General features: G+C 57.2%; 2 protein-coding genes across 11 annotated transcripts; one reads left to right on the forward strand and one right to left on the reverse strand.

The window, feature by feature from the left end:
• Positions 1-19: 19 nt before the first annotated feature.
• On the forward strand, positions 20-7,332 carry MAPK7 (mitogen-activated protein kinase 7). Of its 10 annotated transcripts, none has more exons than XM_059837610.1 (8): positions 20-126; positions 1,008-1,193; positions 1,628-1,691; positions 2,649-2,814; positions 4,023-5,152; positions 5,610-5,983; positions 6,077-6,204; positions 7,137-7,329. In XM_059837610.1, exons 2-8 carry the CDS (start codon positions 1,092-1,094, stop codon positions 7,282-7,284), a joined length of 2,112 nt encoding a protein of 703 aa, XP_059693593.1. In that variant the 5' UTR covers positions 20-126; positions 1,008-1,091; the 3' UTR covers positions 7,285-7,329. The 10 variants fall into 10 exon arrangements, with proteins under 10 accessions (XP_059693593.1, XP_059693592.1, XP_059693597.1 ...); XM_059837611.1 differs by lacking the exons at positions 20-126; positions 1,628-1,691 and adding exons at positions 255-431; positions 588-769 and having other exon boundaries at positions 884-1,257; XM_059837609.1 differs by lacking the exon at positions 1,628-1,691 and having other exon boundaries at positions 21-126; positions 1,008-1,257.
• Positions 7,333-9,737: 2,405 nt separating this feature from the next.
• Positions 9,738-25,262, reverse strand: STX1B (syntaxin 1B). The gene is made up of 9 exons (XM_059837624.1): positions 25,124-25,262; positions 22,088-22,187; positions 21,195-21,269; positions 18,671-18,744; positions 16,528-16,636; positions 15,584-15,657; positions 13,942-14,079; positions 11,700-11,810; positions 9,738-9,849 (listed from the first exon to the last, which is right to left on the reverse strand). The coding sequence occupies exons 1-9, from the start codon at positions 25,142-25,144 to the stop codon at positions 9,769-9,771; spliced, it is 783 nt and encodes a 260-aa protein (XP_059693607.1). The 5' UTR covers positions 25,145-25,262; the 3' UTR covers positions 9,738-9,768.
• Positions 25,263-25,525: the final 263 nt, after the last annotated feature.

Below are 25,525 nucleotides of genomic sequence, written 5' to 3' on the forward strand. Positions count from 1 at the left end.
GGAAATGCCATAGATATGAGCAGGAAGTCCTCCAAAACCATAGAGAGGAGGCGGAAGGGCTCCCAACAAACCAAGGAGAGGGGGGCGTGGTCAGGGCGGAGCCACTTCCGGGTTTCGGCGGGAGCGGTAAGAGCAGCCGGGAGCGGTCGCCATGGCAACGGCCCCGCCCACCGCGACCCCCGGGGGGGGAGGGAGGGGAGGCGGGAGGGACCACTGGGGGGCGGGGGGGGTTGGGGGGGTCCCGGGGGTCTTGGAGGGGATTTGGGGTCCCCGGGTCCCTCCCGGTGATTTTTGGGTCCATTTCAGGCGATTTTGGGTCCCTTTAAGGAGAGTTTGGGTCCATTTAAGGCGATTTTGGGTCCATTTCAGGCGATTTTGGGCCCTCCCGGTGATTTTTGGGCTCCCCCAGGTGATTTTTGGGTCCATTTCAGGTGATTTTAGGTCCATTCGAGGCGATTTTTGGGTCCATTTCAGGGGATTTTTGGGTCTATTTACGGGGATTTAGGTCCCTTTCAGTTGATTTTGGGTCCATTTGAGGCGATTTTGGGTCCCTTTCACCTTTCAGGTGATTTTTGGGTCCATTTAAGGCGATTTTGGCTCCCCCAGGTGATTTTTGGGTCCATTTGAGGCGATTTTGGCTCCCCCAGGTGATTTTTGGGTCCATTTCAGGCGATTTTGGCTCCCCAGGGGATTTTTGGGTCCATTTAAGGCAATTTTTGCTCCCCCAGGTGATTTTTGGGTCCCTTTAAGGCGATTTTTGCTCCCCCAGGTGATTTTTGGGTCCCTTTCAGGTGATTTTTGGGTCTATTTACGGGGATTTTGGGTCCCTTTCAGTTGATTTTGGGTCCATTTAAGGAGATTTTGGGTCCCTTTCACCTTTCAGGTGATTTTTGGGTCCATTTGAGGCGATTTTGGCTCCCCCAGGTGATTTTTGGGTCCATTTGAGTCGATTTTTGCTCCCCCAGGTGATTTTTGGGTCCATTTGAGGCCATTTTGGTGCTTCTCAGGCGCTTTTGGCTCCTCCCAGGCGACTTCCGGGTCCATTGTCGGGGATTTCGGCCCCCCCAGGTGCGCCCACCTGGCCAGGTGCGATGGGCGAGGCCGAGGAGCCCCCGCGGGACCCCCCGGGGCCGCTGGCGCTGCTGCGCTCGCGCGCGCTCGACGTCACCTTCGAGGTGGGCGACGACTACGAGGTGATCGAGACCATCGGCACCGGCGCCTACGGCGTGGTCAGCTCGGCCCGGCGGCGGGACACAGGTGAGACACACCTGGGACAGGTGAGACACACCTGGGACAGGTGAGGGACACACCTGGGGCACACCTGGGGGCACCACGAGGTGATCGAGACCATCGGCACCGGCGCCTACGGCGTGGTCAGCTCGGCCCGGCGGCGGGACACAGGTGAGACACACCTGGGCACACCTGGGACAGGTGAGGGACACACCTGGGGCACACCTGGGGGCACCACGAGGTGATCGAGACCATCGGCACCGGCGCCTACGGCGTGGTCAGCTCGGCCCGGCGGCGGGACACAGGTGAGACACACCTGGGACAGGTGAGGGACACACCTGGGCACACCTGGGACAGGTGAGGGACACACCTGGGACACACCTGGGGGCACCACGAGGTGATCGAGACCATCGGCACCGGCGCCTACGGCGTGGTCAGCTCGGCCAGGCGGCGGGACACAGGTGAGACACACCTGGGACAGGTGAGACACACCTGGGACAGGTGAGGGACACACCTGGGACACTTGAGTTACACCTGAGATACTTGAGATGCACCTGGAGGGGCTAGGACACACCTGGGACACACCTGAGACACCTGAGATACCTGGGACACACCTGGGACAGGTGAGACACACCTGGGGCGCACCTGAGATGCACCTGGAGGGGCTAGGACACACTTGGGCTCACCTGAGACAGGTGAGACACACTTGGGAGGAGTTGGGACACACCTGAGGCAGGTGAGCCACACCTGGGGGAGTTGGGACACACCTGGGACATACCTGGGGCAGGTAAGACACACCTGAGCCACACCTGAGCCACACCTGGGACAGGTAAGACACACCTGAGACACACCTGGGGCAGGTAAGACACACCTGAGACACAACCCGAGATCCCTGGGGACAGGTGGGACACACCTGAGCCACACCTGGGGCAGGTAAAACACACCTGAGACACACCTGAGCCACACCTGGGGCAGGTAAGACACACCTGAGCCACACCTGGGGCAGGTGAGACACACCTGAGCCACACCTGGGGCAGGTAAGACACACCTGAGCCACACCTGGGGCAGGTGAGACACACCTGAGCCACACCTGGGGCAGGTGAGACACACCTGAGCCACACCTGGGACAGGTGAGACACACCTGAGCCACAGCTGGGGCAGGTAAGACACACCTGAGCCACACCTGGGGCAGGTAAGACACACCTGAGCCACAACCTGAGATCCCTGGGGACAGGTGAGACCCACCTGAGCTCACCTGTCCATACCTGTCCCACCGGGCAGGGCAGCAGGTGGCCATCAAGAAGATCCCCAACGCCTTCGACGTGGTGACCTGGGGCACACCTGGGGGGGGTTGGGACACACCTGAGCCCCACCTGGGCCAGGTGAGCTCACCTGTCCATACCTGTCCCACCTGGCAGGGCAGCAGGTGGCCATCAAGAAGATCCCCAACGCCTTCGACGTGGTGACCAACGCCAAGCGGACGCTGCGCGAGCTGAAGATCCTCAAGCACTTCAAGCACGACAACATCATCGGCATCAAGGACATCCTGCGGCCCAGCGGGCCCTACGGAGAGTTCCGGAACGTGTGAGACCCCTGGAGGGGTGGGGCTTGGGTGGGGGGAGGGGCTTGGCTGGGGTTGAGTCGGTTTGGGTTGGGTTGGGATGAGTTGGGTTGAGTTGGGTTGGGTTGGGTTGGGTTGGGTTGGGTTGGGTTGGATGGGTTGGGTTGGGTTGAGTTGGGTTTGGTTGAGTTGAGTTGGGTTTGGTTGAGTTGAGTTGAGTTGAGTTGGGTTGGGTTGGGTTGGGTTGAGTTCGGTTGAGTTGGGTTGGGTTGGGTTGGGTTTGGTTGGGTTGAGTAGAGTTGGGTTTGGTTGAGTTGACTTGGCTTGAGTTGGGTTCCGTTGACTTGAGTTAGGTTGGGTTGGATGGGTTGAGTTGAGTTGAGTTGAGTTGGGTTGGATGAGTTTGGTTGAGTTGGGTTGGGTTGGGTTGAGTTGGGTTGGGTTGAGTTAGTTTGGGTTGGGTTGGATGAGTTTGGTTGAGTTGGGTTGGGTTGGGTTGAGTTGAGTTGACTTGGGTTGGGTTGGGTTGGGTTGGGTTGGGTTGGGTTGGTTTTGTTGGGTTGAGTAGAGCTGGGTTTGGTTGAGTTGACTTGACTTGAGTTGGGTTCCGTTGACTTGAGTTGGGTTGGGTTGGGTTGGATGGGTTGGGTTGGATGAGTTTGGTTGAGTTGGGTTGGGTTCGGTTGGGTTGGGTTGAGTTGGGTTGGGTTGACTTGAGTTGAGTTGAGTTTCGCTAAGTTTGGTTGAGTTCAGTTGGCTTGAGTTGGGTTGAGTTGGTTGAGTTGGTTTGGTTGGGTTGGGTTGAGTTGACTTGGGTTGGGTTGGTTGGGTTGGGTTGAGTTGGGTTGGGTTGGGTTGGGTTGAGTTCACTGAGTTGAGTTGGGTTGGGCTGACTTGAGTTGGGTTGGGTTGAGTTGGGTTGGGTTGACTTCAGTTGGGTTGACTTGACTTGAGTTGGGTTGAGTTTTGCTAAGTTTGGTTGAGTTCAGTTGGCTTGAGTTGGGTCGGGTTGATTGAGTTGGGTCGGGTTGATTGAGTTGGTTTGGTTGGGTTGGGTTGAGTTGACTTGAGTTGGGTTGGGTTGGGTTGGTTGGGTTGGGTTGAGTTGAGTTGAGTTGGGTTCCATTGACTTGAGTTGGGTTGGGTTCAGTTGAGTTCCGTTGGGTTGGGTTGAGTTGACTTGAGTTGAGTTCCATTCCCTCTCCTTCCCTGACCCCGCCCCTCCCCCCAGCTACGTCGTGCTGGACCTCATGGAGAGCGACCTCCACCAGATCATCCACTCCTCCCAACCGCTCACCCTTGAGCACGTCCGCTACTTCCTCTACCAACTCCTCCGCGGCCTCAAGTACATCCACTCGGCCAACGTCCTCCACCGCGACCTCAAGCCCAGCAACCTCCTGGTCAACGAGAACTGCGAGCTCAAGATCGGCGACTTCGGCATGGCGCGCGGCCTGGGCGCCGACCCGCGCCAGAACAAGCCCTTCCTCACCGAGTACGTGGCCACGCGCTGGTACCGCGCGCCGGAGCTGCTGCTCTCCCTGCACCGCTACACCCGCGCCATCGACATGTGGTCGGTCGGCTGCATCTTCGCCGAGATGCTGGGGCGCCGGCAGCTCTTCCCGGGACGCAACTACGTGCACCAGCTGCAGCTGATCATGGCGGTGCTGGGCACGCCCCCGCCGGGCGTCATGGCGGCCATCGGCGCCGAGCGCGTCCGCGCCTACGTGCAGAGCCTGCCGCCGCGCCCGCCGGTGCCCTGGGAGAGCCTCTTCGGCCACGCCGAGCCGGCGGCGCTGGCGCTGCTGGGCCGGATGCTGCGGTTCGACCCGCGCGAGAGGGTGGGCGTGGCCGAGGCGCTGCGCCACCCCTTCCTGGCCAAATACCACGACCCCGAGGACGAGCCCGAGTGCGTGCCGGCGTTCGACTTCGCCTTCGACCGGCAGGCGCTGACCAAGGAGGAGATCAAGGCGGCCATCGTGGCCGAGATCGCCGACTTCCACGCGCGGCGCGACGGCATCCGCCGGCAGATCGCGCCGGCGCCGGGGGGCGTGGCCGACAGCGGCGCCAACAAGGCCGGCGTCGGGGCCAACATGGCCGCCGCCGGCGGCGACGTCGAGCTGGACGCGGTCAGCGCCGAGGCGCCATCATGGCCGCCCTGCGCCGACGTGGACATGCCCAGCCCCGGCCCCGCCCCCGACTGCCCCATGGAGTCGCCGCGGGTGAAGGCGGAGCCGGGGGCGGGGCAGGGGGCGGGGCCGGCGGCGGTGGCTCCGCCCAAGAGGGACGGCGCCATCTCGGACGACACCAAGGCGGCGCTGAAGGCGGCGCTGCTGAAATCGGCGATGAGGAACAAGAGTAAAGGTGGGATGGGGTTGGGTTGGGTTGAGTTGGGTTGTGTTGGGTTGGGTTGGGTTGGGTTGAGTTAGGTTGGGTTGAGTTGGGTTGGGTTGACTCAAGTTGGGTTGGGTTGATTGATTTGGGTTGAGTTGGGTTGAGTTGGCTTGACTTGAGTTAGGTTGGTGGAGTTGAGTTGGGTTGACTCAAGTTGAGTTGGGTTGAGTTCATTGAGTTGGGTTGGGTTGGGTTGAGTTCATTGAGTTGGGTTGAGTTGGGTTGGGTTGAGTTGAGTTGAGTTGGGTTGAGTTTGGTTGGGTTGAGTTTGGTTGAGTTGGGTTGGGTTGGGTTGAGTTTGGTTGACTTGAGTTGGGTCTCGTTGGCTTCCCTTGACCTTCCCCAAACCGCTTTCCCTTGCCTTGCCTTGACTCCACCTCCCATTGGCTGACCTCCATCCCCTCCCCCTCCCTGACCCCACCCCCAGACCCGCCATGCGCCGCCCCGGAGGCGCCCGAGGGCCGGAAGCCGGTGACGGCGGCCGAGCGCCAGCGCGAGCGCGAGGAGAAGCGCCGGCGCCGCCAGGAGCGCGCCAAGGAGCGCGAGAAGAAACAGCGCGAGCGCGAGCGCCGCGAGCCACGCCCCCGGGGGGAGGGGCTCCACGGCCTCGTCCTCACCGACGACGACCGACACCTCCTGGAGCGCTGGACCAAGATGGCCGACGGCGCCCAGCCCCGCCCGCAAGCCCCGCCCCCCTGCGCGGCCCCGCCCAATGAGGCGTGGGCGGGCGCTCCGGCGTGGGCGGAGCCTGCGGGCGACGCCGACGTCGCCACGGTGACGCAGCAGCTGCAGAAGTCGCAGGTGAGGGGGCGGGGCCGGGCGTGGAGGGGGGTAGGGTGAAGTATCGGGGTGGCCACGCCCCCAGGGTCAGAGCCACGCCCCCCTGGCCCGCAGGTGGAGGACCCGCTGCCGCCGGTGTTCCCGGTGACGCCCAAGGGCAGCGGCGCCGGTTACGGCGTCGGCTTCGACCTGGAGGAGTTTCTGAGCCAATCGCTGGACATGGTGGGCGAGGCCAAGGACAGGTGGGGAGGGGCGGGGCCTGGGGGTGGGGGGGGGGTGGGTGGGGTTGGGTTGGGTTGGGTCCAGTTGGGTTGGGTTGGGTTGGATTGGGTGTGTTGAGTTCAGTTGGGTTGCGTTGAGTTGGGTCAAGTTGAGTTGAGTTTGTTGGGGTCAGTTGGGTTGAGTGGGGTTGGGTTGGGTTGGGTTGGGTTGGATTGGGTTGCGTTGGGTTGAGTTGAGTTGGGTTGGGTTGGGTTGGGTGTGGTTGGGTTGGGTTGGGTTGAGTCTGTTGAGTTGGGTTGGGTTGAGTTGGGTGTGGTTGGGTTGGGTTGAGTTGGGTTGGGTTGAGTTGGGTGTGGTTGGGTTGGGTCTGTTGGGTTGGGTTGGGTTGGGTTGTGTTGGGTTGTGTTGGGTTGGGTTGGGTTGGGTTCAGTTGGGTCAGTTGAGTTCAATTGAGTTGCGTTAGGTTGGGTCAAGTTGAGTTGAGTTTGTTGGGTTCAGTTGGGTTGAGTTGATTGGGTTGGGTTGGGTTGAGTTGGGTTGGGTTGGGTCGGGTTGGGTTGGGTTCAATGGGTTGGGTTGAGTTGAGTTGAGTTCAATTGGGTTGGGTTGGGTTGAGTTGGGTTGGGTTGGGTTCAATGGGTTGGGGTGGGTTGGGTTGAGTTGGGTTGGGTTGAATTGAGTTTCGTTGGGTTGGGTTGGGTTGGGTGGGTTGGGTCCGTTGGGTTGACTTGGGTTGGATCAGTTGAGTTCAATTGAGTTGGGTTGGGTTGAATTGAGTCAAGTTGAGTTTGTTGGGTCAAGTTCATTTGGGTTCAGTTGGGTTGGGTTTGGTTGGGTTTGGTTGAGTTGGGTTGAGTTGGGTTGGGTTGGGTTGGGTTGGTTTGGGTTGACTTGGGCTGCCTCCTGCCGCTCGCATCCGATTGGCTGAGGCCTCGTGGCCCCTCCCCCGCAGCCAGGCCGACTCGGCGCCGCTCTCGGCGTCGCTCCTGGCCGACTGGCTGGAGGTTCACCGCCTCAGCCCCGCCGCCCTCGAGAGCCTCCAGCGCGACCTCCAGCTCGGCTCGCCCATGCTGCTGGCCGACGACCTCCCCGACCCCTGACCCCGCCCCCTCCCCGGCCACGCCCCCTCATTACCCTCCCCTCGGCCACGCCCCCAATAAATTTCTACCAAAACTTCGCCGTTTTGGGGCCGTTTTGGGCCGGGATTTCGCCGTTTTGGGCGTGGGGGAGGGGTGAAGGTCGGCCCCTCCCCCCCCCCGAGGAGGGGGTGGGGGAGGGGAGGAAGAAGAGGCGGAGCCGGCTGCGTTTTTGGCAATGGCTTTCGTAGCAAAGACATCACAGGGACCACGAGCGCGGGGGAGGGGCTTGGGGAGGGGGCGGGGCTTGGGGGGAGGGGCTTGGGGTGTGACCCCTCCCCCCTTCCATCGGGGTAGGTCCTGGGGTGAGGGAGGGGCCCCGGCAGGGCGGGAAATCTAAGTGGGGGGAGGGGCGTTGGGATTGGTTGAGTGGTCGATGACGTCATCGGGGCATCAATGAGGTCCTCGATGACGTCATGGGTCTTCGATGACGTCATCGGGTCATCGATAAGGTCATTGGGTCGTTGATTGGGTCACGGGGTCGTCGATAAGGCCATTGATGATGTCATTGATGAGGTCATTGGTTGTGTTGTTGGGTCATCAATGACGTCATGGGGTAATTAATGGGGTCGATTGGTCATCGATGACGTCATGGGGTCATCAGTGACGTCATTGGGTCATTGATGAGGTCAGCGGGTCATCAATGAGGTTATTGATTATTGATGATGTCATTGGGTCGTCGATGATGTCAATGAAGGGTTCCCCAGGTGGGTGGGGGAGGGGTTCCCCAGGTGGGGGAGGGGCTCCCCAGGTGGGGGAGGGGCTCCCCAGGTGGGGGAGGGGATCCCCAGGTGGGGGAGGGGTTCCCCAGGTGGGGGAGGGGTTCCCCAGGTGGGGGAGGGGTTCCCCAGGAGGGTGGGGGAGGGGCTCCCCAGGTGGGTGGGGGAGGGGTTCCCCAGGTGGGGGAGGGGCTCCCCAGGTGGGTGGGGGAGGGGCTCCCCAGGTGGGTGGGGGAGGGGCTCCCCAGGTGGGTGGGGGAGGGGTTCCCCAGGTGGGTGGGGGAGGGGTTCCCCAGCTGGGACTGGTTGGATTGGTCGGTGATGGGTTGGGCGGCGCGGTGGGAATGGGCTGATGGCCCCTCCCCCACCCACCTGGGGTTGGGCAACGCAACCGAACTGAACCAACCCAGCTTGGCCAACCCAACCCATCCCAACCCAACCCAACTCAACTGAACTGAACCCAACTGAACCCAACCCAACCCAACCCAACCCAACCCAACTGAACTGAACCCAACTGAACCCAACCCAACCCAACCCAACCCAACCCAACTGAACTAACCCAACCCAACTCAACTGAACCAACTCAACTCAACCCAACCCAACCCAACTGAACCAACCCAACTTGGCCAACCCAACCCAACCCAACCCAACCCAACCCAACCCAACCCAACTCAATGGAACCCACCTCAACCCAACCCAACCCAACCCAACTCAATTCATCCAACCCAACCCAACTCAACTGAACCCAACCCAACCCATCCCAACCCCACCCAACTCAACTCAACCCAACCCAACTCAACTGAACTGAACCCAACTGAACTGAACCAAGCCAACCCAACCCGACCCAACCCAACTCAACCCAACCCAACCCAACCCAACCCAACTGAACCCAACCCAACCCAACTGAACTCAACTGAACCAACCCAACTCATCCAACCCAACCCAACTCAACCCAACTCAACTGAATCAACCCAACTCATCCAACTCAACCCAACTGAACCCAACCCAACCCAACCGAACCCAACTGAACTGAGCCAACTCAACCCAACCCAACTTGGCCAACCCAACCCAACTGAACTGAACCAACTCAACTCAACCCAACTGAACCAACCCAACTCAACCCAACTGAACCCAACCCAACTCAACCCAACTCAACTCATCGAACCCAACCCAACCCAACCCAACCCAACCCAACCCAACCCAACCCGACTCAACTGAACCAACTCAACTCAACCCAACCCAACTCAACCCAACTCAACTGAACCCAATTTAACCAACCCAACTCAACTCAACTCATCCAACTCAACCCAACCCAACCCAACCCAACCCAACTTCAACCAACCCAACCCAACTCAACCCAACCCAACCCGACCCAGCCCAACTCATCCAACCCAACCCAACCCAACCCCACCCCCAATCTCACCCCTCCCCCACCCCGAGCCGTGGGCGTGGCCAGCGGGGATGACGCGATGGATGCCGACCAATGAGGAAGAGGAAGGAGATGAAGAGGACGGGAAAAGGGGGCGGGGCTTAGATCAGCCACCCGCCGGGGCCGCGGGGGGAGGGGAGGGGGCGTGGCCGGCGGTGCTGGTTCGTCCGTTGGCAATTAATTAACTCGTTAATTTATTCGCGATCGATGCGGTTAATTACCGGGGTGGGGGAGGGGCGCGAAGGGGGGGGGCGGGGCCCGGGCGGGTGGGGGGCGGGGCCGGGGGGTGGGGGAGGGGCCCTAGAGGCCCAAGGTGCCCCCGATGGAGGAGGCCAGGACCACGCCCAGCACCACGCAGCAGATGATGATCATGATCTTCTTCTGCGGTTTGGGGCCAATTCCGGGCATTTTGGGCAATTTGGGGGAAATTGGGGAATTTCGGGGGATTTTGGGGAATTTTGGGGGATTTTGGGGGGATTTGGGGGATTTTTTGGGAGGATTTTGGGGAAATTTGGGAGATTTGGGGGGATTTTGGGAAATTTTGGGAGATTTGGGGAATTTTGAGGAAATTTTGGGGGGATTTCGGAAAATTTTGGGGGATTTTGGGGGGGATTTCGGGAGATTTGGGGGGATTTGGGGGGATTTTGGGAAATTTTGGGGGATTTCGACGGATTTGGGGTGAAATTGGGGAGGTTTGGGTAATTTGGGGGGATTTTGGGGAATTTTGGGAAATTTGGGGAGATTTTAGGAAATTTTGGATAATTTTGGGGGATTTTAGGGGATTTGGGGTGAAATTTGGAGGATTCGGGAAATTTTCAGGAGATTTTTGGAAGATTTTGGGACATTTGGGGAAATTTTGGGGGGAATTAGGGAAATTTCAGGGGATTTCGGGAAGGTTTTGGGTGGATTTTGGGGGATTTAAGGAAATTTTTAGGAAATTTTGAGAAATTTTGGGAAATTTCAGGGGATTTGGGGAAATTTTAGGAAATTTTGGGGCATTTTGGGAGATTTAGGGGGGTTTTAGGGGATTTGGGTGAAATTGGGCAGGTTTGGGGAATTTCCGGGAGATTTTGTGCGAATTTTGGGTGGATTTTGGGAAATTTGGGAAATTTGGGGGGATTTGGGGTGAAATTTGGGGAATTCGTGAAATTTTCAGGAGATTTTGAGAAATTTCAGGGGATTTGGGGAAATTTGGGGAAATTTTGGGGGATTTTGAGAGGTTTGGGGGGAGTTTGGCAAATTTCAGTGGATTTTGGGTGCATTTGGGTGAATTTTGGTGAATTTTGATGATTTTTGATGAATTTTGGGTGAATTTTGGGTGAATTCGGGGGATTTTGGTGAATTTTGGGGGATTTTGGTGAATTTTGATGAATTTTGATGATTTTCGATGAATTTTGATGAATTTCAATGAATTTCGATGAATTTTGGTGAATTTTGATGATTTTTGATGAATTTTTGATGAATTTTGATGAATTTCGATGAATTTTGGGTGAATTTGGCGGGATTTTGGTGAATTTTGATGATTTTTGGTGATTTTCGATGAATTTTGGGTGAATTCCGGGGGATTTTGGTGAATTGTGATAGTTTTTGATGAATTTTGATGAATTTCGATGAATTTTGGTGAATTTTGATGAATTTTTATGAATTTCGATGAATTTTGGGTGAATTTTGGGGGATTTTGGGGGGTCCCGGCAGCGGGGGAGGGGAGAGAGGAGAGAACAGGGCGGAGTCACCGACCCCTCCCCCACCCTGCCCGGGGCCAATCCCAGTCCCTCCCAGTAAAACCCAGTCCATCCCAGTCCCTCCCAGTCAATCCCAGTATAAACCAGTCCATCCCAGTCCCTTTTAACCCCTCCCAGTCCATCCCAGTTCCCTCCCAGTCTGTCCCAGTCCATCCCAGTATAAACCAGTATAACCCAATCCCCTCCCAGTCCCCTCCCAGCTCTTCCCAGTCTCTCCCAGTGGTTCCCAGTCAATCCCAGTATAAACCAGTCCATCCCAGTCCCCTTTTAACCCCTCCCAGTCCATCCCAGTCCCTCCCAGTATAAACCAGTATAACCTAATCCCCTCCCAGTATAAACCAGTATAACCCAATCCCCTCCCAGTCCCCTTTTAACCCCTCCCAGTCCATCCCAGTCCCTCCCAGTATAAACCAGTCCATCCCAGTCCCCTTTTAACCCCTCCCAGTCCGTCCCAGTCCCTCCCAGTATAAACCAGTATAACCCGCTGACCCTCCGGGCCTTGCTCTGGTACTTGACGGCTTTCTTGGTGTCGGACACGGCGCGCTCGACGTAATCCACCGAGTGCTCCACGTTGTACTCGATGCGGTCAATCATCTCCCCCTGGGGGTCAGAGGTCACCCAGGGTCACCACCGGTCAGTGATGGTCACCATTGGTCACTCATGGTCACCATTGGTCAGTGATGGTCACCACTGGTCAGTGATGGTCACCATTGGTCACTCATGGTCACCATTGGTCAGTGATGATCACCATTGGTCACTCATGGTCACCATTGGTCAGTGATGATCACCATTGGTCACTCATGGTCACCATTGGTCAGTGATGGTCACCACCGGTCAGTGATGGTCACCATTGGTCAGTGATGGTCACCATTGGTCAGTGATGGTCACCACTGGTCAGTGATGGTCACCATTGGTCAGTGATGGTCACCATTGGTCAGTGATGGTCACCATTGGTCACTCATGGTCACCATTGGTCAGTGATGATCACCATTGGTCACTCATGGTCACCATTGGTCAGTGATGGTCACCATTGGTCACTCATGGTCACCATTGGTCAGTCATGGTCACCATTGGTCAGTGATGGTCACCACTGGTCAGTGATGGTCACCATTGGTCAGTCATGGTCACCATTGGTCAGTGATGGTCACCACCGGTCAGTGATGGTCACCATTGGTCAGTGATGATCACCATTGGTCAGTCATGGTCACCATTGGTCAGTGATGGTCACCACCGGTCAGTGATGGTCACCATTGGTCAGTGATGGTCACCATTGGTCACTCATGGTCACCATTGGTCAGTGATGGTCACCACTGGTCACTCATGGTCACCATTGGTCAGTGATGGTCACCATTGGTCAGTGATGGTCACCATTGGTCAGTCATGGTCACCATTGGTCAGTGATGGTCACCACTGGTCACTCATGGTCACCATTGGTCACTCATGGTCACCATTGGTCAGTGATGGTCACCATTGGTCAGTCATGGTCACCACTGGTCAGTGATGGTCACCACTGGTCACTCATGGTCACCACTGGTCAGTGATGGTCACCATTGGTCAGTGATGGTCACCATTGGTCAGTGATGGTCACCACTGGTCAGTGATGGTCACCATTGGTCAGTGATGGTCACCATTGGTCACTCATGGTCACCATTGGTCAGTCATGATCACCATTGGTCAGTGATGGTCACCATTGGTCAGTGATGGTCACCACTGGTCAGTGATGGTCACCATTGGTCAGTGATGGTCACCACTGGTCAGTGATGGTCACCATTGGTCAGTGATGGTCACCATTGGTCAGTGATGGTCACCATTGGTCAGTGATGGTCACCACGGGTCACTCATGGTCACCACTGGTCACTCATGGTCGCCATTGGCCATTCATGATGGGCACTGGTCACTCTCAGGTGACCCGTGGTCACTCCCAGGTGACCCTAGGTGGGTTCAGGTGGGCTTTGGGTGGTTCTTGGTGGGTCCAGGTGGGCTTTGATGGCTCCCAATGACCTCAAGCCCCTCCCAATGACCTTTAGCCCCTCCCAGATGACCCGTGGTCACTCCCCATGACCCGTGGTCACTCCCAGGTGACCCTAGGTGGGTTCTAGGTGGGCTTTGATGGCCCCCAATGACCTTTAGCCCCTCCCAATGACCCGTGGTCACTCCCGATGACCCGTGGTCACTCCCAATGACCTTTAACCCTCCCAATGACCCGTGGTCGCTCTCAGGTGACCCTAGGTGGGTTCTAGGTGGGCTTTGGGTGGTTCTTGGTGGGTTCTAGGTGGGCTTTGATGGCTCCCAATGACCTCAAACCCCTCCCAATGACCTTTAGCCCCTCCCCATGACCCGTGGTCACTCCCCATGACCCGCGGTCACTCTCAGGTGACCCTAGGTGGGTCCAAGTGACCTTCTGGAGGTTCTTGATGACCCTCAAGGGGTTCTTGGTGGGTTCTAGGTGGACTTTGATGGCTCCCAATGACCTTTAACCCCTCCCCATGACCTTTAGCCCCTCCCAGATGACCCGTGGTCACTCAGGATGACCCGTGGTCACTCTCAGGTGACCCTTGGTGGGTTCTAGGTGGGCTTTGGGTGGTTCTTGGTGGGTCCAGGTGGGCTTTGATGGCCCCCAATGACCTCAAACCCCTCCCAATGACCTTCAGCCCCTCCCCATGACCCGTGGTCACTCTCAGGTGACCCGTGGTCACTCCCAGGTGACCCTAGGTGGTCCCTCTGGCCGCACCTGGCTCTCCACCAGCATGGCCATGTCCACGAACATGTCGTGCAGCTCGCGGATGCTGCTCTCCAGCTTGATGATCTCGTTGTGCCGCGTCTCGATCTCGTTCAGCGCCTGCTTGGTCATCTGCGAGTCCATCTTGATCTGCGGGGACACCTGGCCGTCACCTGGCGCTCACCTGGAGCTCACCTGGAGCTCACCTGGAGCTCAGCTGGTCACCAGAGATCTCCAGGTGGTCACCAGAAATCTCCAGGTGGTCACCAGAGATCTCCAGCTGGTCACCAGGTGGTCACCAGAGGTCACTAGAGATCTCCAGGTGGTTCTGGTGGTCACCTGGCAGTCACCTGGTGGTCACCTGGTGGTCAGCTGGTCCCAGGGATCTCCAGGTGGTCACCAGAGATCTCCAGGTGGTCACCTGATGGTCACCAGAAGTCACCAGAGATCTCCAGGTAGTCACTAGAGGTGACCAGGTGGTCACCAGGTATCTCCAGATGGTCACCAGGTATCTCCAGGTGGTCACCAGAGATCTCCAGGTGGTTCTGGTGGTCACCAGGTGGTCACCTGGTGGTCAGCTGGTGCCAGGGATCTCCAGGTGGTCACCCAGGATCTCCAGGTGGTCACCAGAGATCTCCAGGCGGTTCTGGTGGTCACCTGGCGGTCACCTGGTGGTCACCTGGTGGTCAGCTGGTGGTCAGCTGGCCCCAGAGATCCCCAGGTGGTCACCAGAAATCTCCAGGTGGTCACCAGAGATCTCCAGGTGGTCACCTGATGGTCACCAGAAGTCACCAGAGATCTCCAGGTAGTCACTAGAGGTGACCAGGTGGTCACCAGGTATCTCCAGGTGGTCACCAGAGATCTCCAGGTGGTTCTGGTGGTCACCAGGTGGTCACCAGGTGGTCAGCTGGTGCCAGGGATCTCCAGGTGGTCACCAGAGATCTCCAGGTGGTCACCCAGGATCTCCTGGTGGTTACCTGGTGGTTACCTGGCAGTCACCTGGTGGTCACTCCCAGTCCCTCCCAGTCCCTCCCAGTGACCCCCAGTGACCTCCAGTGACCCCGGTGGCTGCAGTGGTCACTCTGGTCACTCCCAGTGACCCCAGTGACCCCAGTGACCCCAGTGACCCCGTGGTCACTCCCAGCCCCTCCCAGTGACCCCCAGTGACCCCAGTGACCCCAGTGACCCCGGTGACCCCGTGGTCACTCCCAGCCCCTCCCAGTGACCCCCAGTGACCCCAGTGACCCCAGTGACCCCGGTGACCCCGTGGTCACTCACGTCGTCGGTGAAGATGGCCAGCGTGTCCGTGACCCCAGTGACCCCCCAGTGACCCCAGTGACCCCGGTGACCCCCCAGTGACCCCAGTGACCCCGGTGACCCCCCGGTGACCCCGAGGTCACTCACGTCGTCGGTGAAGATGGCCAGCGTGTCCGTGACCCCAGTGACCCCCCAGTGACCCCTGGTCACTCCCAGTGACCCCCCAGTGACCCCGTGACCCCAAGTGACCCCAGTGACCCCGTGGTCACTCACGTCGTCGGTGAAGATGGCCAGCGTGTCCATGACCCCAGTGACCCCCCAGTGACCCCGGTGACCCCGGTGACCCCGGTGACCCCCAGTGACCCCCCGGTGACCCCGTGACCCCGAGGTCACTCACGTCGTCGGTGAAGATGGCCAGCTTGCCGCTCTCCAGCATGTCCTCCAGCTCCTCATTGGTCGTGGTGCGGCCGGCTGGGGGAGGGACCAATGAGTGACCCCTGGGTGACCCCTGAGTGACCCCTGAGTGACCCTGAGTGACCCCTGGGTCACCCTGAGTGACCCTGAGTGACCCCTGAGTGACCTCTGAGTGACCCTGAGTGACCCTGAGTGACCCTGAGTGACCCCTGAGTGACCCTGAGTGACCCTGAGTGACCCTGAGTGACCCCTGAGTGACCTCTGAGTGACCCTGAGTGACCCTGAGTGACCCTGAGTGACCCCTGGGTGACCCTGAGTGACCCCTGAGTGACCCCTGGGTGACCCTGAGTGACCTCTGAGAGACCACTCCCCCCTGATGACCCCACATGACCCCAGAGTGACCACTGACCCCAATGACCCCAATGACCCCTGACCCCAATGACCCCAGGTGTGCCCAGGTGTGCCCAGGTGTGCCCAGGTGTGCCCAGGTGTGCCAGGTGAGCTCACTGATCTCCAGCTGTCTCTGGATCCGGTCCTTGCAGCGGTCAGTGGTGACCCCTGACCCCAATGACCCCAGGTGACCCCAATGACCCCAGGTGTGCCCAGGTGTGCCCAGGTGTGCCCAGGTGTGCCAGGTGAGCTCACTGATCTCCAGCTGTCTCTGGATCCGGTCCTTGCAGCGGTCAGTGAGTGATGACCTCAATGACCCCAGGTGACCCCAATGACCCCAGGTGTGCCCAGGTGTGCCCAGGTGTGCCCAGGTGTGCCCAGGTGTGCCCAGGTGAGCTCACTGATCTCCAGCTGCCGCTGGATCCGGTCCTTGCAGCGGTCAGTGATGACCCCTGACCCCAATGACCCCAATGACCCCAATGACCCCAGGTGACCCCAATGACCCCAGGTGTGCCCAGGTGTGCCAGGTGAGCTCACTGATCTCCAGCTGTCTCTGGATCCGGTCCTTGCAGCGGTCGCGGTACTTGGACTGCGTCGCGTTGTACTCGGTCATCACCTCCACGAACTTCCGGGAGAGCGTCGAGTGCTGCGCAGGTGAGGGACAGGTGAGGGCAGGTGAGGGACAGGGACAGGTGAGACAGGGGAGGGACAGGTGGGACAGGGGAGGGACAGGGGAGGGACAGGGGAGGGACAGGGGAGGGACAGGTGAGGGACAGGGGAGGGACAGGTGAGGGACAGGTGAGGACAGGTGAGGGACAGGGGAGGGACAGGTGAGACAGGTGAGAGACAGGTGAGAGACAGGTGAGAGACAGGTGAGACAGGTGAGACAGGTGAGAGACAGGTGAGAGACAGGTGAGGGACAGGTGAGACAGGTGAGGGACAGGTGAGAGACAGGTGAGGGACAGGTGAGACAGGTGAGAGACAGGTGAGAGACAGGTGAGAGACAGGTGAGACAGGTGAGACAGGTGAGACAGGTGAGACAAGTGAGAGACAGGTGAGAGACAGGTGAGGGACAGGTGAGACAGGTGAGGGACAGGTGAGAGACAGGTGAGGGACAGGTGAGACAGGTGAGGGACAGGTGAGAGACAGGTGAGACAGGTGAGAGACAGGTGAGACAGGTGAGAGACAGGTGAGAGACAGGGGAGGGACAGGGGAGGGACAGGTGAGGGACAGGTGAGAGACAGGTGAGGGACAGGTGAGGGACAGGTGAGAGACAGGTGAGACAGGTGAGGGACAGGTGAGAGACAGGTGAGAGACAGGTGAGGGACAGGTGAGGGACAGGTGAGAGACAGGTGAGGGACAGGTGAGGGACAGGTGAGAGACAGGTGAGAGACAGGTGAGGGACAGGTGAGACAGGTGAGACAGAGGAGGTCACACAAGTGGGACAGGTGGGACAGGTGAGACAGGTGAGGGACAGGGGAGGGACAGGGGTGGGACAGGTGAGACAGGGGAGGGACAGGTGAGACAGAGGAGGTCACACAGGTGAGACAGGTGAGACAGGTCAGGGACAGGTGAGGGACAGGTGAGATCATACAATGCTGCTGATGACGATGAAGATGATGAAGATGACGATGACGGTGAAGGACAATGATGATTAAACTGATGATGACGATGATGAAGATGAAGATGATGAAGAAGATGAAGATGACGATGATGAAGAGGAAGGTGAAGATGAAGATGAAGATGAAGATGACGAAGACGAAGATGAAGAGGAAGGTGCCGATGACGATGAAGATGATGAAGCCAATGAAGATGACGATGAAGATGAAGAAGATGAAGATGATGATGAAGATGAAACCATGAAGATGATGAAGACGATGATGATGATGATGACGATGATGATGATGAAGCCAATGAAGATGACGATGACGATGAAGATGAAGATGATGATGACGATGAAGGACAATGATGATTAAACCAATGACAATGACGATGAAGATGACGATGATGATGACGAGGAGGACTATGACAAAGATGACGATGACGATGAAGATGATGATGATGATGAAGATGAAGAGGACGATGACGATGAAGGACAATGATGATTTAACCAATGACAATGACAATAACGATGAAGATGACGATGATGAAGATGAAGATGACAATGACAATGAAGATGAAGATGACGATGATGAAGGTGACGAAGATGAGGATGATGAAGAGGAAGGTGATGAAGATGGTGATGATGATGAAGATGACGATGAAGATGACGATGATGATGATGACGATGACGATGATGAAGATGAAGATGGAGATGACAATGACGATAACGATGAAGATGATGACGATGAAGATGACGAAGATGAAGATGAAGATGACAATGACGATGATGATGAAGGTGATGAAGATGATGATGAAGATGAAGATGAAGATGAAGATGACGATGATGAAGATGAAGATGAAGATGATGATGATGAAGATGAAGATGACGACGATGAAGATGAAGATGAAGATGATGATGACGATGAAGGTGATGAAGATGACAATGACGATAACGATGAAGATGACGATGACGATGACGATGATGAAGATGACGATGATGAAGATGATGATGACGATGACGATGATGACGATGACGATGAGGATGATGAGGATGAAGAGGAAGGTGCGCGGGCCCCACCTGTGTCTTGCGGATGCGCAGGTCGGCCGAGGAGCGATTCAGCCCCTCCTCCTGCTCGATGCTCTGCTCGATGGCTGCGGCCGGACAGCGGGCACCGGTCAGGGGTCACTCAGGGGTCACTCAGGGGTCACTCAGGGGTCACTCAGGGTCACTCAGGGTCACTCGGGGGTCACCCAGGGGTCACTCAGGGGTCACTCAGGGTCACTCAGGGGTCACTCAGGGGTCACTCAGGGGTCACTCAGCGGTCACTCAGAGGTCACTCAGGGGTCACTCAGGGGTCACTCAGGGTCACTCAGGGTCACTCAGGGGTCACTCAGGGTCACTCAGGGGTCACTCAGGGGTCACTCAGGGTCACTCAGGGGGCACTCAGGGGGCACTCAGGGGGCACTCAGGGGTCACTCAGGGTCACTCAGGGGTCACTCAGGGGTCACTCAGGGGTCACTCAGGGGGCACTCAGGGGGCACTCAGGGGTCACTCAGGGGTCACTCAGGGTCACTCAGAGGTCACTCAGAGGTCACTCAGGGTCACTCAGGGGTCACTCAGGGGTCACTCAGGGTCAGTCAGGGGTCACTCAGTGGTCACTCAGGGTCAGTCAGGGGTCACTCAGGGGTCACTCAGGGTCACTCAGGGGTCACTCAGGGTCACTCAGGGTCACTCAGGGGTCACTCAGGGATCAGGGGTCACTCAGGATCACTCAGAGGTCACTCAGGGGTCACTCAGGGGTCACTCAGGGGTCACCCAGGGGTCACTCAGGGGTCACTCGGGGGTCACTCAGGGGTCACTCATTGGTCACTCAGGGGTCGCTCAGGGGTCACTCAGGGTCACTCAGGGGTCACTCAGGGGTCACTCAGGGGTCACTCAGGGTCACTCAGGGGTCACTCAGGGGGCACTCAGGGGTCACTCAGGGTCACTCAGGGGTCACTCAGGGGTCACTCAGGGGGCACTCAGGGGTCACTCAGGGGTCACTCAGGGGTCACTCGGGGTCACTCAGGGGTCACTCGGGGGTCACTCAGGGGTCACTCATTGGTCACTCAGGGGTCGCTCAGGGGTCACTCAGGGTCACTCAGGGGTCACTCAGGGGTCACTCAGGGGTCACTCAGGGTCACTCAGGGGTCACTCAGGGGGCACTCAGGGGTCACTCAGGGTCACTCAGGGGTCACTCAGGGTCACTCAGGGGTCACTCAGGGGTCACTCAGGGTCACTCAGGGTCACTCAGAGGTCACTCAGGGTCACTCAGGGTCACTCAGGGGTCACTCAGGGTCACTCAGGGTCACTCAGTGGTCACTCAGGGTCACTCAGGGTCACTCAGGGGTCACTCAGGGGTCACTCAGGGGTCACTCAGGGTCACTCAGGGGTCACTCATTGGTCACTCAGGGTCACTCAGAGGTCACTCAGGGTCACTCAGTGGTCACTCAGGGGTCACTCAGGGGTCACTCAGGGGTCACTCAGGGGTCACTCAGGGTCACTCAGAGGTCACTCAGGGTCACTCAGGGGTCACTCAGGGGTCACTCAGCGGTCACTCAGCGGTCACTCGGGGTCACTCAGGGGTCACTCAGGGGTCACTCAGGGGTCACTCAGGGGTCACTCAGGGGTCACTCAGGGGTCACTCAGGGGGCACTCAGGGGGCACTCAGGGGTCACTCAGGGTCACTCAGGGGTCACTCAGGGTCACTCAGGGGTCACTCAGGGGTCACTCAGGGGTCACTCAGGGGTCACTCAGGGTCACTCAGGGGTCACTCAGGGGTCACTCAGGGTCACTCAGGGGTCACTCAGGGTCACCCAGGGGTCACTCATTGGTCACTCAGGGGTCACTCGGGGTCACTCGGGGTCACTCGGGGTCACTCAGGGTCACTCAGGGGTCACTCAGGGGTCACTCAGGGGTCACTCAGGGTCACTCAGAGGTCAGCGGGCACTCAGGGGTCACTCAGGGTCACTCAGTGTCACTCAGGGGTCACTCAGGGTCACTCAGGGGTCACTCAGGGGTCACTCAGGGGTCACTCAGGGTCACTCAGGGGTCACCAAGGGGTCACTCAGGGGTCACCAAGGGGTCACTCAGGGGTCACTCAGGGTCACTCAGGATCACTCAGGGGTCACTCAGGGGTCACTCAGGGGTCACTCAGGGTCACTCAGGGTCACTCAGGGTCACTCAGGGGTCACTCAGGGGGCACTCAGGGTCACTCAGGGTCACTCAGGGGTCACTCAGGGGTCACTCAGGGGTCACTCAGGGGTCACTCAGGGGTCACTCATTGGTCACTCATTGGCCACTCAGGGTCACTCAGGGTCACTCAGGGGTCACTCAGGGTCACTCAGGGGTCACTCAGAGGTCACTCAGGGGTCACTCAGGGGTCACTCAGGGGTCACTCAGGGTCACTCAGGGTCACTCAGCGGTCACTCACTCAATGGTCACTCAGGGGTCACACAGGGGTCACTCAGGGGTCACTCAGGGTCACTCAGGGGTCAGGGGTCACTCAGGGGTCACTCAGGGCTCAGCAGTCACTCGGGGTCACTCGGGGGTCAAAGGTCACCTTTCAATTTGGAGCGCACTTTGTTCGCCGTCTTCTTGATGTCGGCCGTGAGCTCCTCCAGCTCCTGCTTGGTCTCTGCGGGACAGAGCGACCAGAGAGTGACCCCTGAGTGACCCCTGAGTGACCCCTGAGTGACCCTGAGTGAACCCTGAGTGACCCCTGAGTGACCCCTGAGTGACCTCTGAGTGACCCCTGAGTGACCCTAAATGACCCCTGAGTGACCTCTGAGTGACCCCTGAGTGACCCTGAGTGACCCCTGAGTGACCCCAGAGTGACCACTGAGCACTGAGTGACTCTGAGTGACCCCTGACCCCTGAGTGACCCCTGAGTGACCCTGAGTGACCCCTGAGTGACCCCTGACCTCTGACCACTGACCCCTGAGTGACCCCTGACCCCTGAGTGACCCTGAGTGACCCCTGGGTGACCCCTGAGTGACCCCTGAGTGACCCTGAGTGACCCCTGAGTGACCTCTGACCCCATTAATGCCCCATTAATGAGCCCAATAATGATGAATTAATGACTAATGAGCTCATTAATTAATTAATTAGCTAATTAACTCACTCTCGTCGGGGTTGGGGGCGGCCAGGATGGGGCTGAGCCGCCCCTTAATGACCAATTAGCCCCATTAATGCCCCATTAACCTCATTAATGACCCATTAATGACCCATTAATGACCCCAATAATGATTAATGAGTTCATTAATTAATTAATTAGTTAATTAACTCACTCTCGTCGGGGTTGGGGGCGGCCAGGATGGCGCTGAGCCGCCCCTTAATGACCAATTAGCCCCATTAATGACCCATTAACCCCATTAATGACCCATTAATGACCCATTAATGACCCCAATAATGACTAATGAGTTCAATAATTAATTAATTAGCTAATTAACTCACTCTCGTCGGGGTTGGGGGCGGCCAGGATGGCGCTGTGCTGCTTCTTCACCTGCTCCACGTCCTCCGAGAGTTTCTCGATGCAGCCCCGGATCTCCTCCACCTGGAATCGGGGAAAATTCGGAAAATTCGGGAAATTCGGGGAAATTTGGGGAATTTGGGGGAATTTGGGGGATTTTGGGGGATTTGGGGGGATTTTGGGGGGATTTTGGGGGATTTTGGGGGAATTTGGGGAATTTGGGGGGATTTGGGGGGATTTTGGGGGGAATTTTGGGGGAAATTTGGGGGATTTTGGGGGATTTTGGGGCAACTCTTGGGGGAATGTTGGGAAAATTGGGGGAAATTTGGGAAAATTGGGGGAAATTTGGGGGAATTTGGGGGAATTTTGGGAAATTTTGGGGGATTTGGGGGAATTTGGGGGAATTTTGGGGGAATTTGGGGGGATTTTGGGAAATTTGGGAAAATTGGGGGAAATTTGGGGGATTTGGGGAAAATTTGGGGGGATTTTGGGGGGAATTTCGGGGAAATTTTGGGGGAATTGGGAGAAATTCAGGGATTTTGGGGGAATTTGGGGAATTTTGGGGAAATGTGGGGAAATTTGGGGGGAATTTAAGGAAATTGGGGGGATTTCGGGAAATTCGGGGGGAATTTGGGGAAATTTGGGGAAATTTTGGGGAAATTTGGGGATTTGGGGGAATTTGGGGAATTTTTGGAGGAATTTGGGGAATTTGGGGGGATTTGGGGGGAACTTTGGGGGAAATTTGGGGGATTTTGGGGGAATTTTGGGGGAAATTTGGGGGAATTTGGGGGCATTTTTTGGGGATTTGGGGGAAATTGGGGGAAATTGGGGGAAATTCAGGGATTTTGGGGGAATTTGGGGGGAATTTGGGAAAATTGGGGAAATTTGAGGAATTTTGGGGGAAATTTGGGGGAAATTTGGGGGAAATTGGGGGAATTGGGGGAAATTGGGGAAAATTCAGGGATTTTGGGGGAATTTGGAGGGTTTTGGGGAAATTTTGGGGGGAATTTTGAGAAATTTGGGAAAATTTGGGGAAATTTGGGGGATTTGGGGAAAATTTGGGGGGATTTTTGGGGGAATTTGGGGGAAATTTGGGGAAATTGGGGGAAATTGGGGGAAATTTGGGGAAATTTGGGGAAATTGGGGGGATTTTGGGGGGATTTTGGGGGTCTCAGAAAAGTTGGGGGGGATTTGGGGGAATTTTAGGAGATTTTGGGGGGAAATCTGTGAATGTTGGGGAATTTTGGGGTATTTTGGGGATTTTTTTGGGAAATTTGGGGGAAATTTGGGGGAAATTTGGGGGAAATTCGGGAGATTTTGGGGGAATTTGGGGGAATTTGGGGGGTCCTGAGGGGTTTTTGGGGGGTCTCAGAGGAGTTTTGGAGATTTTAGGGGGGATTTTGGGGTCCCAGACCCATTTTTGGGGGTCCTGAACCCATTTTTGGGTGTCCCAAACCCATTTTTGGGGGTCCCAAACCCATTTTTGGGTGCCCCAGACCCATTTTTGGGGGTCTCAAACCCATTTTTGGGGGTCCCAGACCCATTTTTTGGGGGTCCCAAACCCATTTTTGGGGGTCCCAATCCCATTTTTGGGTGCCCCAGACCCATTTTGGGGGTCCCAAACCCATTTTTGGGGGTCCCAATCCCATTTTTGGGGGTCCCAAACCCATTTTTGGGGGTCCCAGACCCATTTTTGGGAGTCCTGAACCCATTTTTGGGTGCCCCAAACCCATTTTGGGTGCCCCAATCCCATTTTTGGGTGCCCCAGACCCATTTTTGGGGGTCCCAGACCCATTTTTGGGGGTCCCAATCCCATTTTTGGGGATCCCGATCCATTTTTTGGGGGTCCCAGACCCATTTTTGGGTGCCCCAGACCCATTTTTGGGGGTCCCAGACCCATTTTTGGGGTCCCAGACCCATTTTTGGGGGTCCCAATCCCATTTTTGGGGGTCCCAAACCCGTTTTTGGGGGTCCCAGACCCATTTTTGGGGGTCCTGAGCCCAATTTTGGGGGTCTCAATCCCATTTTTGGGGGTCTTTGTGGGGTTTTTGGGGTCCCAGACCCATTTTTGGGGGTCCCAGACCCATTTTTGGGTGCCCCAGACCCATTTTTGGGTGCCCCAGACCCATTTTTGGGGGTCCCAGACCCATTTTTGGGGGTCCTGAACCCATTTTTGGGTGCCCCAGACCCATTTTTGGGGGTCCCAAACCCATTTTTGGGTGCCCCAGACCCATTTTGGGGGTCCCAAACCCATTTTGGGGGGTCCCAAACCCATTTTTGGGTGCCCCAATCCCATTTTTGGGGGTCCCAGACCCATTTTTGGGGTCCCAATCCCATTTTTGGGTGTCCCAAACCCATTTTTGGGTGTCCCAGACCCATTTTTGGGGGTCTCAATCCCAATTTTGGGTGCCCCAAACCCATTTTGGGGGGTCCTAAACCCATTTTTGGGGGTCCCAATCCCATTTTTGGTGGTCCCAGACCCATTTTTGGGGGTCCCAATCCCATTTTTGGGGGTCCCAGACCCATTTTTGGGTGTCCCAAACCCATTTTTGGGTGCCCCAATCCCATTTTTGGGGTCCCAAACCCATTTTTGGGTGCCCCAGACCCATTTTTGGGGGTCCCAATCCCATTTTTGGGGGTCCCAGACCCATTTTGGGGGTCCCAGACCCGTTTTTGGTGGTCCCAGACCCATTTTTGAGTGTCCCAGACCCATTTTTGTGGTCGCAGACCCATTTTTGGGGGTCCAAATCCCAATTTTGGGGGTCCTGAGCCCATTTTGGGGGGTCCCAGACCCATTTTTGGGTGCCCCAGACCCAGTTTTGGGTGTCCCACACCCATTTTTGGGGGTCCCAATCCCATTTTTGGGTGCCCCCGACCCATTTTTGGGGGTCCCAAACCCATTTTTGGGGGTCCCAGACCCATTTTTGGGTGTCCTGAACCCATTTTTGGGGGTCCTGAACCCATTTTTGGGGGTCCCAGACCCGTTTTTGGGGGTCCCGGTGTCGTTTCGGGGGTCCCACCTGCTCGAAGAACTCGTCCATGAAGTGATCCCGGTCCACCGTCACCACCTCCTCCTCATCGTCGCTGTCCTTGGCCTGCAGGGGGCGCGCTCAGGGGGCGTGGCCTAGGGGGAAACCACGCCCCCGCGTGGAAAAACCCCGCCCACCGCAAAAACCCCGCCCCGTTTTAAAAACCCCGCCCCCAAATCCTCAAATTCCCCCGGGAAAAAACCCCAAAATTCCCCCCAGAACCCGAAAATTCCTCCCAAAAAAATCCCCAAATCCCCCCAAAATCCCCAAATTCCCCCCAAAAATCTCAAATTTCTCCAAAATGCCCAAAAATCCCCCCAAAAATCCCAAAATGCCCCCAAAAATCCCAAAATCCCCCCCAAAAATCGCCGAATTTCCCAAAAAATCACAAAT

This window comes from Haemorhous mexicanus, unplaced genomic scaffold (assembly GCF_027477595.1).
Source record: "Haemorhous mexicanus isolate bHaeMex1 unplaced genomic scaffold, bHaeMex1.pri scaffold_184_ctg1, whole genome shotgun sequence".
Lineage (NCBI taxonomy): Eukaryota > Metazoa > Chordata > Aves > Passeriformes > Fringillidae > Haemorhous > Haemorhous mexicanus.

Excerpts from the sequence above, each read along its gene's own strand:
- MAPK7 (XM_059837610.1), top strand. The coding sequence starts at position 1,092 with ATGGGCGAGGCCGAGGAGCCCCCGCGGGACCCCCCGGGGCCGCTGGCG. Across the intron at positions 1,194-1,627 it reads AGGTGGGCGACGACTACGAG|GTGATCGAGACCATCGGCAC; the intron begins GTGATCGAGACC and ends GGGCACCACGAG. Across the intron at positions 5,153-5,609 it reads GATGAGGAACAAGAGTAAAG|ACCCGCCATGCGCCGCCCCG; the intron begins GTGGGATGGGGT and ends CCCCACCCCCAG.
- STX1B (XM_059837624.1), bottom strand. The coding sequence starts at position 25,144 with ATGGACGAGTTCTTCGAGCAG. Across the intron at positions 14,080-15,583 it reads TGGCCATCTTCACCGACGAC|ATCAAGATGGACTCGCAGAT; the intron begins GTGAGTGACCTC and ends GTGTCCCCGCAG. Across the intron at positions 9,850-11,699 it reads ACCAGAGCAAGGCCCGGAGG|AAGAAGATCATGATCATCAT; the intron begins GTCAGCGGGTTA and ends CCCAAACCGCAG.